The 14,140-nt window shown below is 34.7% G+C and overlaps 1 protein-coding gene across 1 annotated transcript; it reads right to left on the reverse strand.

Annotated features, from left to right (window-relative positions):
* Positions 327 to 1,104, reverse strand: LOC109842325. The gene is made up of 2 exons (XM_020411220.1): positions 716 to 1,104; positions 327 to 623 (listed from the first exon to the last, which is right to left on the reverse strand). Exons 1-2 carry the CDS (start codon positions 956 to 958, stop codon positions 606 to 608), a joined length of 261 nt encoding a protein of 86 aa, XP_020266809.1. The 5' UTR covers positions 959 to 1,104; the 3' UTR covers positions 327 to 605.

Genomic DNA, 14,140 nt, shown 5'->3' on the forward strand with positions numbered 1-14,140 from the left:
ACAACCACCCCACCACCACCAAACAACAACAACAACAGCAAGGAAAAAGCCACCACCCCCAGACGCTGCAGACGCACACACAAAAGTCTACTAAAATTGTGATATATCAACGATTCAATTCAATAGAAGTTACATATACAGATTGTACAGTATAACAGTGCCGCTCCACAATCCAGGCAACCTGGAATAAACAAGCCATTTCTATTTTACTAATTTTGGTACATGAAAAGCTGGTGAACTATGATTCAGAGATTTAGAGATCTTGATTATATAGGGTATAAAGTCCTATAATAATAAGAGATTCCACAGGCACATGAAGAAACACGAAAAAGAAATATGGATCAAGATAAGGACAGTAGGCTTTCCGTTAAATAAGGATAATATAGCGCACGCATGATTACTGTCAGTTGTTTTAAGATCTGCACATGACACACTACGGCTTACATAGGTATACCCCACTACATACAACATCAAATTAATGTGAAAAACATATCACATAAACAATACATATTTAGAACTATATTAGAAAAATGAATGAAAAGGGTTTAAAAAAAGCAAACCAAATCACAGCCTCTCATCTATATATCAGGTTATCTTCATGTCGATCATGAGAAACAAATAACCTGCAAAACAAATCAAAAAACTAAACATATATACATCAAAATCTCAACACAACCAAGTATGTCACAAGGAGAAACTTCGTAGAATTGCATACGTGCAAACAAACCGTATGCCTCCTCCTTGATGCCTTCTTTAAAGAACTCCCATCGCCAGATAACTTCACCTGCGGCGATCTTGAAAAGTTTGCATGGGGCACGGGCACAGGCGGTGACCAGAGAGCGCTCTTCTCGTACTCGAAGTCGAATTCGGACATGTCTGGAAACTTAACAAGGAGGCCATCAGAGACTGGCTTAGACACAAGTTGAATCCTAACAAGAGAAGAGGGTTCATCGTCCATTTGTTTTGATGGTCGATGCTAGAAGTTTGTGTTGAAGGTTATGAGAGAGAGAGAGAGAGAGAGAGAGAGAGAGAGAGAATGTGGTGGGTTTTCACTTTCTCGGCTGGGTACAGGAAAATGAAGTGAGGATTGGTGTATGTCGGAACGTGAGCTCAATAATGTGAAACGTGGGTACCATGAGCCATGAGATGGTGTGGGCTATCTCGTGTTAATTTGAACGGATGCTTAATTTTGGGGTCCACTCTGATTTTGGGTAGGGTGGATATGTTTTAGTTTTCTTTTCTCCGTGTCTTTCCTCTCATAGACTAAATTTTCATATTAGTATTCTAACCTAGCATTGTTTTCTAATATAGTATTTATTTCTGCTCCAGTATTAATTATTGTGATATTTTAACTTGTACCTCAATGATAAATAGGCACATTTTGTTGTTGGGATTTTTTGATCTCCTAAAAACCTTTAAAACCACCAAATAGCAGCAAATGAAATCATACACAAGTTCTAATATGGAAAACCCTCAATAGGGAAAAACTGCAAGATAAAAAAATAATATACTATCATCACCAAATTACAATTTTTTGCACGGACAAAGACTACAAAACCCTCTCTTACAATGCTGTTGAACCTGGTCCTAATCACAAGAATTAATATTGCACCTCTTCCTCTATTCTACTACAAAACCCTAAAATAGAATGCCTTATTTAAAAACACCAAAAAATTTATCCTAAGCAGGCTAAAATACAAAGCTTATCTAAGCTCACATATCCTAGGATCCTTTTCAATGAAAATCTTCAACGGCTATATAGAATCTGACACTGATAATTTAAGAAGATCATCATCTTGATGAAGTTACCAATTTAATTTCTAAAATTATAGTATTGTATAAAGGGCTGTTTTGTTGACAAGGTTACAGAAACGTTTTGAGAAAATGCCTAATAGTGGAATTTTTGTAAATAAAAGATTTTGGTGGTTTTCTTTAAAATGTTTTTGGTTCACCCAAAATTTATAGAAATATTTTCCATAAAGTAGTGAAAAGGGGTCTAACTCATAGAAATCCCATCAAAATAAGTGTAGGCTGTCTAAAAATTCTTGCAGATAGCTGATCCCCATCAAGCACTGATAATAGAGGTTACAATTTTGTAAGATCGTGCGCTTATGATAATTGTAGGGTTACGCTCTCTTATTAAAGAGTAGAGTCTGTGGAAGCATACACTAAACACTAGAGAGCGTTGATTAGTGTTATTTAAAGAGTTTGCAAGATGTGTTATAAACTGCAAGAAAGAATGACAACAATCTCAGAAAATAAACATCACAAACACAAGCATGTATACTGATCTGGTTCCACCTCCCCGGTGTACATCCAGTCCCCAAGCAAATCCCGCTTGAGATTTTCACTATGATTTTGAAACCTTACAAAATCAAAAGCAAACCTAACCAATTTGCAAGACCATGCAAATTACAACCCTAATTGACAAGACCATGCCAATTGCACACCAATTTCTAGACCAAGAGATCAACCCTCTCAAAACCGAGAGAAACCTTCATTGTAGCAAGAATACAAATCCAATCCTATAAGCCTTGATGTGGATGTGAACGTGTAACAATGGCTTATGAATCTTTTTGACTCTCTGAATATTGCCTAAACAATCTATAAGAATGATTAGAACAAAGACAATATCCCTCTCTTTTTCTGAAACTTAGAACTGAAAACTGGAAACTTGAGAGTTAATTTGCATAATATATGAATCTTACAAGTGCAAATGATGGATGGCAATTTCTAAACATAGAACCTATTTATAGCCATTAAAAAGATAAGTTTTAACCCAAATAAACAGATAAAAACGGCTATAAACAGTCACAAATTCAAACTTAAAAATGTCAGAAAAACTGTCTCTGTAGTCGACTATAACTCTTAGTAGTCGACTACACTGAGTTCAAATAAACTCTGTGAAGTCAGGATTTTTCTTAGTAGACTACTCTGATCATTAGTCGACTACTCTGTAAAGACAGAAAGTCTGGAATTCAGATTCAAATCTTAGTAGTCGACTATACTGTCTAGTAGTCAACTATATTGTAAACAACAAAAAGTTTAGAATTCTAGAATGACTCTTATTAGTCGACTATACTGTGTAGTAGTCGACTACACTGTAATTTGACAGAAACTTGAAATATTAATTTTAACCTTAGTAGTCGACTACATATAGTCGTTAGTCGACTACACTGTATTTTTACAGAAACTTGAAAATCTGTATAAGTCTTAAGTAGTCGATTACACTGTATCTTAGTTGACTACACTATAATGTGATAGAAACTTAATATTTTGTCTAAGGCTTGAGTAGTCGACTACTAAGGCTATTAGTTGACTACTAAGGTATATATATGAGATATTTGATATGTTTTAAGACTAATTTAATATCTATAACCTCTAATGGTTAACTTAGTGGGATTTCTATAGTTAACCACACACTAAGCATATGTTAGTGTGTTCTAAACACTATGTGTGTATGTGTGCGAGTGATCAAGTCTTGTACAAATTTCTAAGCAAAGAAAATGTGAAAAATTATATTTTGACATTTACGCATAACTTCTTCTTTGCTTCATATTGCCTTGACCTCATCTTACGTCTTGAGTATCTCTTTGAATATCATTGTTGATTTAGCTCTGATACTGCAAAACAAATGTTAGCACATAATACACACAACATGTAATATTTGTTATCATCAAAACAGTCCAGATTTTATTAGCTAAAATATTTTACTCCCCCTGCATCAAAGCATTTAAAATTTTCTATATAACTCGCCCTTTGTCATTAGCAAAAAAAAAAACAAAACATAATTCTAGTTAAATTCATTTTTCTTTTCTCGGGTACCTTAATAAAAAACATTAAGCACTTTGATACCCTTTTTATATTAGATCCTTAGGATTAGCCCTTAGGAATCAAAATCCACTTCGAATTTGGTTTCCCCTTGTTAACATAAATATAATTAACAGAATTGCATATGTTTTTTTTTTAAAATTTGAAATATACACTTTTCTATCATGTAAGCAAATATCTTTAGGTACCTAAATGAACAAAGATTTCTTATGTAAAGATACTTTATGACATGATATATAATATGTCTTATTAACATATTCATTTTTCTTATGAACATATCCTAATCCAAACTTTTGATTAGAAGACTTTTAAAAATATAATAAATTAGTTAAGTCTTCTTTTCCTTTGTTAAATTTATTAACATTTAAAGATAACTCTTCATATTTAACTCTAAGTGAACCAATTTCTTTATCTAAATATGAAATACGAGTTATCAATTTATCACATTCAGATTTTAGATAAATATTATCATTAGTCAATAATTTATTTTTAGAAAATAAATTATTATTTAGTTCATTCAATTTTTCAACTTGTGAAGAATTTGAAGTCACTAATTCTAAATTTAATCTTTTATTTTCATTTTTAAAAATCTTATAATTAGACTTCAAATCCTTAAATCTAACGCAGAGTTCATTAAATGCTTCTAATAATTCTTCATTATCAAGATTATTGCATACCTCATCTTCTTGCGCCATGAAGCACATGTGAGCGGATTCTTCTTTTTGTTCTTCTTCTTCTTCTCATGTCATTGCCAAAGCCTCTTTCTTCTTATTTTGTAACTTGTTGAAGTTTGTAGACTTTGATTTTGACTTTAGAAGAGGACAATCCTTCTTCATGTGTCCCGGCTTATTACATTCATAACAAATAAAATTATTATTAGTATCTTTAATCTTTTTATACTTACTTTGTATAAGAATTTTTTTTTTTGAATTTTCTTGAGAGATAGTCAATATCTTCATCATCTTCATCTGATTCTTCGTTGTCGGTAGATGCATTTAAAACAATGAATTTCTTCTCTGGCTGTTCTCTCTCCCTTCTATCTTGAAGTTTTACTTCATATGCCATTAAATTCCCAATGAGATCTTCTAGGGTGAGTGTTGAGAGATCATTGGCTTCTTCAATTGCGGTCGTCTTTTTCTCTCATTCCGATGTAAGTGCACGAAGAACTTTTCTCACCATCTCCAATTGTGTGTATTCTTTTCCAAGACCAATTAGAGAGTTTATGACGTCGATGAATCTTGTGATCATTTCAGTGATCGTCTCATGTTCTTTCATTTTGAATAACTTAAACCTGTACACAAGAACATAGATTTTAGATTCTTTAACTTTATTTGTACCTTCGTCTGTTTCCTCTAATGTATGCCAAATTTGATGTGCCAATGTAGAAGTTGACACTCGATTGAACTCATTCTTGTCCAAGGCACAAAACAGCTCATTCATGGCTTTTGATTCCAGATTGACATTTGCTCTTTGTACTACCGTCCATTCGGTGTATGGTGTCGTTGGCTTTGTAAATTTAGTCTCTACAATGTTTCATAGGTCGTAGCCAAGAGATTGGAGGTAAGATCATCACCCGACACTTTCAATAGTTGTAGTTTGTACCGTCAAAGAGAGGTGGTCGCTGTGTGAAATGTCCCTATTTGAATTGTGATGTATTTGTTGAACTTGTTGATGCCATCTTTCACCTTGCTCTGATACCAAGTGTAGGATCGTGCGCTTATGATAATTGTAGGGTTGCGCCCTCTTATTAAAGAGTAGAATCTGCGGAAGCATACACTAAACACTAGAGAGCGTTGCTTAGTGTTATTTAAAGAGTTTGCAAGATGTGTTATAAATTGTAAGAAAAATGGTAATAATCTTAGAAAATGAACATCACAAACACAAGCATATATACTAGTTCCATCTCCCTGGTATATATCTAGTCCCCAAGCAAACCCTGCTTGAGATTTTCACTATGATTTTGAAACCTTACAAAATCAAAAGCAAACCTGACCAATTTGTAAGACCATAAAAATTGCAACCCCAATTGACAAGATCATGCTAATTGCACACCGATCTCTAGACCAAGAGATCAACCCTCTCAAAACCAAGAGAAACCTTCCTTGTAGAAGAATACAAATCCAATCATATAAGACTTGATGTGGATGTGAACGTGTAACAGTGGCTTATGAATCTTTTTGACTCTCTGAATATTGCCTAAACAATCTCTAAGAATGATGAAAACAAAGGCAATATTTTGAAACTCTCTTTTTCTGAAACTTAGAACTGAAAACTAAAATCTAAAAACTTGAGAGTTAATTTGCACAATATATGAATCTTATAAGTGCAAATAATGAATGACAATTTCTGAACATAGAACCTATTTATAGCTCTTGAAAAGACAAGTTTTTAAACCGAAATAAACGGATAAAAACAGCTATAAATAGTCACAAATTCAAACTTAAAATGTCAGAAAAATTGTCTCCGTAGTCGACTATAACTCTTTGTAGTCGACTACGCTGAGTTTAAACAGACTTTGTGAAGTCAGAATTTTTCTTAGTAGTCGACTACTATGGTCATTAATTGACTACTCTGTAAAGACAGAAAGTCCGGAATTTAGATTCAAATCTTAGTAGTCGACTATACTGTAAACAACATAAAGTTTAGAATTTTGGAGTGACTCTTATTAGTCGACTATACCGTGTAGAAGTTGACTACACTGTAATTTGACAAAAACTTGAATGATTGATTTTAACCTTAGTAGTCGGCTACATATAGTCATTAGTCGACTACACTGTATTTTTACAGAAACTTAAAAATCTGTCTAAGTCTTAAGTAGTCGATTACACTATATATTAGTCGACTACACTATAATATGACAAAAACTTTATATTTTGTCTAAGGCTTGAGTAGTCGACTACTAAGGCTATTAGTCGACTATCAAGGTATATATATAAGATATTTGATATGTTCTAAGACTCATTCAATATCTATAACCTCTAATGGTTAACTTAGGGGATTTCTATAGTTAACCACACACTAAGCATATGTTAGTGTGTTCTAAACACTATGTGTGTATGTGTGTGAGTGATCAAGTCTTGTACAAATTTCTAAGCAAAGAAAATACGAAAAATTATATTTTGACATTTACGCATAACTTCTTCTTTGCTTCATATTGCATTGAGCTTATCTTATGTCTTGAGTATCTCTTTGAATATCATTGTTGATTTATCTCTGATACTACAAAAAAATATTAGCACATAATACATACAACATATAATATTTGTTATCATCAAAACATTCATATCTTTCGGTCAAGATACCCAACAAATTCGATGACTTCAAGAAGGTTACAAATTGAAGAACTTCATAACGATCGATGAAGGTTATAATTCAACAACCTTCACAACAACCGATGAAAGTTCTGATTCGACAACCTTCACAATCATCAACATGAGTTACAATTGACGACTCTCACATTCTAAGGAGCCGAGATAAAGATCATAATCTTTGCAACGCTCTAACTAAAGAGACTACAAATCAATGGTCTATTCAACGAAAAACGCAGAGCTAGTTGCCACGTTCCAAGAACAAAACGTAGAGCTTGCCTCTGCGTTCCAAGAACAGAACGCAGGGTTCACTACCGCGTTCTCAGCTCAACACGCACAGCTCAACTCTGAGTCTTAAGTTCAAGACGCAGAGTTCATACCCAAAACATGAATTTCATGTTTGACTCATTCAAACATGAGCTGAACGGTTCCAAAACCATTTCCCATGATTTGAGGGGGATTACACCCAACTTAGGAGCGATTTAAGGGGTTAGTTAAACCCCTTAATCCCCTATAAATAACTAAAAAATCAGCTTAAATCGGGTTTTTTGGCAGATCATCTTCGAGCAGATCTTTTTTGAGATCATCCTCTAGCAAATTAGGATCAGCAACATGGAGCTTGGAGCTGTTCGTGGAGTTTTCTTCTCCTTGCTTGTAAATCGATTTCAGTTAGATCAAGTTAACTCTTTTACAGAGTTTTAAACTCGCTAAGAGTTCTTTAACTCGTTAAGAGTTCTAAACTTGCCTTGCAAGTTCTCCTTAACGTCAAATCAAGAGGAATAGATCATGTTCCATGAGTCGAAGTGTTCGAATCGTCAACGAGATACAAGAATCAAGCTCCCATCGACACCAAGAAGAACCCAATTTTAAACAAAGGGAAGGATCTCTGTCGATTTCTTCCTTCTTTTGTAAATTAGGAAACTGATAAGAGAGATTATAGTTTCTTTTTCTAAGTCAGTTAGAGAGAGATTACAGTGAGAGATTGTATTCATTCTTTTATCAAGTTAGTTAGGGAAATTAATACGAATTTTATTCTCATTTATTCTTCAATTTTCCCACAAACAAAAGATGGCGACTCTATTGGGGAATAGTTTCACTGATGAAGAAGTGATGGCGCAATCTAACGTCAACCTCGCTAGAACTACGGTCGAAACTCTTGTTGTGGAGTATGATCAAGCCAAGTACGAGGAGGCACTCTCCTCCAGATTCCTTAGCCCCGAGGCTATGCGCAAGGTCCGTAAAGTCTCTAAGGAGACTAAAGCTCCAATTGTTGCTGAATCACCAAAGGAGGACCTCTCCTTCAGAATAGATGGCTCGGACAACCTCTCCTTTGAAGTAGTAGGCTCAGTTGTAGTTAAACTCGTTAATCGAGTTAAAGATTTTACACTCGCACCAAAATGACAGTTATCAGGTCACAAAAAGCCTATGGCAGCGACGAACTTGATCAACACAGATAGTGACGCTGCAAAATCCTTGAGTCAGGCCAAGAAAAATGCTGCTTGACGAAGAAGGATATCCCTACGACAAGCACATCTCCGAGAAAGCCGATCCTTCAATCAACGCGAGCTCCGCGTTTGTAAGCCTCAACACGAACCTTGCATTTCAATATTAGAACATGAGTCTCGTGTTGATGAGCCCAAGTATGAACCACGCATGATCGAGTTAAAATGCGACCCTCAAGGGAGCGTTTCACAACCAAAATGAGACCCTCAAGGGAGAGTTTCATAAACAGAATGCGAACCTCAGGTTTGCGTTGCTCCATTAAAGCACGACCCTCTGGGGAGCGTTTCACCAGCCAAACACAGACCTCAGTCCTAGGTTACTCATTCAAAACACGACCTTCGTGTTCCTTAAGCAAAACGCGACTCTTGCGTTTCCAATGCTAAACGTGACCCTCGTGTTCATTCCCTAGAATGTGATGTGATTCGTCGTGTTCGAAAAGACCAACATGAATTTAAGATCCATATTCACCAAGAACCAGTCCCACCTACTGATGGGCAGGGGGTTCCAATTCAGACCTCATGTTCAATGGGGAACATTTCTCAAGTCTCTGATCTAAGGGAGCTTTTATCGAGAGAAAGACCGGTACAACAAGCCCCTCATTCATTCCAATGTGAGCGACTTATTTTCGCGGTCCTCTTGGAATGCCAATGCTGTACTTCTATGCCTAGACAGTTAGTGTTTGACCGATTGACAAATGTTGCCCAGCCTGACAAGCAACGACGTCATTACAAAAAGAGAGCTTCAGAGACTGAATATCCTAAAGTCACTATCAATGTGATTGGTCGAGGGAAATCATCAGTCCCTAGTTATGATGAATCAGAGATGGATCATTCTCCAAGCGTCAGAGAAATCATGAACGAGTTTGAAGGAATCTACCAACGCGCTAGGACACGAACAAGAGTCATTCCCCCTGTCAACTATTGGAGGTTAGCTAGAAGAACTGATAATCATATTTTATTATAATTTTATACCCTTATTATCTATTTTATAAGAATAAATATACTACTAATATTTTTTTTATCTTTAATTGTAGGTTAATAAAAAATAAAGTCCAACAACCATATCTCTCAACAAAGCCCAAAGAGTTAATTGAAGAACACAAGCAAAAGCCATAAAGCCCAAGCACAAAGCCAATGAAAGAAGGAAACTGCGGTCAACCATTGGAGAAATCTACGCATCGATGCCAGCATCGATGCTGACGATTCTGCTATGAATCAAAGGCTAAAAATCAAGGGTTTTGGATAAGAATTCGATCCAAGGGCTCACATTCATTGATATTTACTATAAATAGGGGTAGAAAGTGAGGGGTTAAGGGTGTGAAAAATTTTGTAACTCTATTTGGAGGAGTGTTACTCTTAATTGAGAAGACCTTTTAAAATTATAACTTTTATTGCAATTAATAAAAAAAATTCACCTCTTCATATCTTTCTCTTCTTCTCTTTATTTGATGATGAAGATGAAGATGAAGATGGAGATGAAGATCAAAATGGAGGTTTGCTTTCACCTTGAGGCTAGAACCCTCTCGGGATGTAAATTTCCTCTTTGTTAATATTTTAATCTTTTTGCTTTATTTTCTTGTTAAATAGCCAAGAAGCTAGAACCCTCTTGCCTTACATTTATTTTCATGCTTATATAGTAGATTTACTTTCATTTTCTTGCATTTAATTCTTGCAATTTATTTTGTACTTTAGTTCTTGCAATTTATTTTGTAGTTTAGATTTTTATTTTCTTGAACTATTCGCCTTGAGACTAGAAACCTTTTGGAATTAGTTTTTATTTTATTTTATTTTTATTTTTTTGATTCACCTTGAGGCTAGAACCCTCTAGGGAATTTTCTTTTCTTTTGATGTGGAATTAATACTCGTAGGATTCTAGAAATTGCATGAAACTAGCTTTATTTCTTTTATAATTTGTTAATCATTCTCTTATACTTAAAATATTCATGTTTAGGATATTCAACTAAAGAACTAATTGGTAGAAGGAATTCAAAAATTACTATTTAGTTATTCTTTTCATGAGTAATAATTTTATTTAGATGATAATTTGATAGGTTATACTTTTCTTGAGTGGTTTGATAATCTATACTTAATAAATCTAAAGTAGAATATGATAAAAAGAGAATGATTCACATTTTATAAGTGAGATTAGCTAGTAAATTTAATTCTAGATTCCTCATATCTTTAATTGAATCCTCCATCTTTTACTTTCTTGTTTTTTTCCTTTAATTCTTGGTTTTTCTTTTATTGGTCTTGATTTTATTTCCTTCATCTTTCTTTCTTTATTTTTTGATTACATTAATTCTTCTAATCACATCCACTCTTTATCTATCCATTCTCAATCTCATTTTGTGCTTATTCACACACAATCACTCTCTCTATCTCTCCATAATCATATTTATCACTCCTAATTATCACACACACAACATAAGAACCGATTCTAATTATTTTTTACAAACACATTCCTCGTGGGATCAATCTTTTTATATTATAACTTGATTGGTTGTGCATTTGTAACTTTTGGACATCATTTATGCCCCGTCAAGTTTTTGGCGCCATTACCAGGGAAGGTGCTTATGTAGGATTTTAATTATTTTGGTTCTTTAACTTGTGTGTTTTCTTGTGAAGAACCGCTTGGAGCTTGAAAATCTTAAATTGGAGATCAAAAACTTGAAGAATTGCTTTTGGATAACTCTTCTTTCTAGTATTTTTAATTCTATTTTTTAGTTAGCTTCACAATTAAATACAATTAGGATCTAAAAAAAAGATTTTAATTTTGTCAACCATAATAAAAATTCACCCTCCACTTGAACAATTACTAACAAGATAATAAATTCAAACAAGTGCTCTCTTCTCACATTTATTTGATTGTTAACCATAATAAAAAGAATAAAAATTTTCTTTTTATCATCCTTTTGTAGTCGCTTTTAATTCATAGGGTTGCATTGCATATAGTTAGTAGGAATTCACCAAAGTGATGTGAGCATCTTGATTTGGTACACACTTGAAAATATTCTTAAGGGTAAAACCCCATAATCAAAATAAGGTAAGGGATTTTATCACCATTTTCTAAGCCCACAAATCACTAATTCCTCACTTCATAAACCCAAGTCTCCTAAAACTCATTAGACATTGGCCCCTAAGGATTCGAGGTCAATAAGGAACAAGAAATCCCTAAGTGAACCGGTTCAAGTTTTCTTGGATTAGTTGGTGTCTAAGGTAAGGTTTAGGGGTTACCTAAAGCACTCTGTAAGGAACTATGTACTTAATTGATCTCTGATCACCCTCTAGTACGATCCTTACCTGGTTAACTGACCGAGTAAAACTTTAATCTTTTTACTTAAGGAGCTTTTGGTTAGGAGCTGGTCTAGCTGAGTTAGGCTTAACCCTAGAGTTTAGAGTGGTTGAAAAGTGATTGCTTTTGATTTGTTTTAGTTAGGATTTTCCTTTATTTATTTCTTCTCATAATCTAAAAAAACTAATTTCTCCTTAAAAAATTATAAAAAGAAGTTGTTTTGGTGTATGCGAACGTGGATTAGGGATAATACTCATTATTTAATTCGTGTTGAACCAATTAAACAAATGGCTAATCAACCCGTTCTCCAAGATATGTGTTAACCCACTAGAAATATAATCCCTTCTTGCATTAGGCTCCCCAAAGCAAATGGAACAAATTTTGAGCTTCGACCGCACTACATAATCATGCTTCCCAAATTTCTCGGAAATGAAACTGAAGATGCTTATATTTTTATCTTGGAATTTGAGGAAGTGTGTATTATGATTAAAATGAGAGAATTAACTGAAGATACGATCAAACTCAGATTTATTTCATTTTCTCTTAAGGACATGATAAAAAATGGCTGTACAACTTACCCACAAATTTCATCTCAACTTGGGATGAATTTGTCACTGTTTTTCTCAAGAATTTTTTCCTAATTCATAAAATGGTAAAGCTTAGAAACAACAATCAAAACTTCAAAATTATCCCGGTGGAGGCATTTTGGAAGTATTTTGATCGATTCAAAAACCTCTTATCCAATGTCCTCATCATGGTCTCGAGAAATGGCGGTTATGCCAAGTCATATATGAAGGATTGGACTATTCTTTAAAAACTTCTTTAGAATCGATGTGCCAAGGGGATTTCATGAGGAAAAACACTGATGAAGCTTGAAAGTTTTTAGAGATTCTATCTGAGAAAACCATGCAGTGGGAACACTGTGATGACAGAGTTGCATCAGTTTTCCAACCTAAGTCTAGTGGCCTTTCCTTAGAGTCGAACATTGCTCCTGAAGCAAATATGGTGACAATTCTGCGGAGGATAGAAGCCTTAGAAATTAAGGAACGAGCCCCAGCTCAAATCAATCATGTTTCTGCCCTAGGATGTCATAACTGTCAGTCTCCTACCCATATTTCAGAGGAATGCCCTCTCCTAGGATTCATTAGAACAGATGAACGATGTATTCCAGTATCCTAGAAATGATCCATTTTCTCCAACCTACAATCCAGGTTAGAGAAATCATCCTAATTTTGCATGGAATCAAGGAAACTCACCTGAAAATCAAAATTTCATTCCCGCTTCAAACCAACAATTTCCTAGAACAAACACAGTTCCATTCAACTCACCAAACAATTTTTAACAAGCTAACCTACCTTTTCTAACACAACATCCTCATCCTCATCAGTCTACAAATCCTTCAAGTTCTGATCATGACAAATGTCTTAATGTCTTAGAAAAGGGTTTAGAGGCTATGATTAAAGCTTCTACACAAAGCACCAACATGTTGACCCAGTCATCCATCACTCTAAATTCCTTCATGCAAACAACCAGTCAAGTGCTCAACTCGAACACTCAAGCCATAGCTCAGTTAGAAACCTAACTTGGGCAACTAGCTACTACCGTGAGCGAGAGAGAGAAAGAAAAATTTTCAAGTCAACCTGTTGCTAACCCTAAATACAATGGATCCAGTTCAACCTAACCAGCCTATGTGAATGTAGTTCACACTTTGCGATTAGGAAAACAGATAAACAACCAAGTTAGAATGCCACCGGATCAAACCCCTTCTCCCATCTAACACACTCCTTCTGATGAAGTAATTCCTTCTGATAACTAAGAAGCTGAACATGAGATTGAGCCTGATTTAGATAGGTATAGACCCATTGCCCCCTTTCCAGACAGGCTCAAACCTAGGAAAAACTCACCGCAAGTTGAGAAAATCCTAGAATCTTTTAAACAATTCAAGATCAACATCCCTCTTTTAGACGCAATTGAACAAATTCTCTCTTATGCAAAGTTCTTAAAAGACCTATGCACTAAGAAAAGAACCACGAATGTCCCCAAGAAAGTTTTTTTAGCTGCCAACCTTAGTAAAATATATTCGAAACCCATGCCCTTGAATTATAAGGATCCTAGTTGTCCCACAATTCCATGCATTATAGGAAATACTCACATTGATAAAGCACTTTTAGACTTGGGAGCTAGTGTAAACCTCCTTCCTTATTCAG

This window comes from Asparagus officinalis, chromosome 1 (assembly GCF_001876935.1).
Source record: "Asparagus officinalis chromosome 1, Aspof.V1, whole genome shotgun sequence".
Taxonomy (NCBI): Eukaryota; Viridiplantae; Streptophyta; class Magnoliopsida; order Asparagales; family Asparagaceae; genus Asparagus; species Asparagus officinalis.

What these genes read in the sequence shown, in the direction of transcription:
- LOC109842325 (XM_020411220.1), bottom strand. Translation starts at nt 958, where the DNA reads ATGGACGATGAACCCTCTTCTCTTGTTAGGATTCAACTTGTGTCTAAG.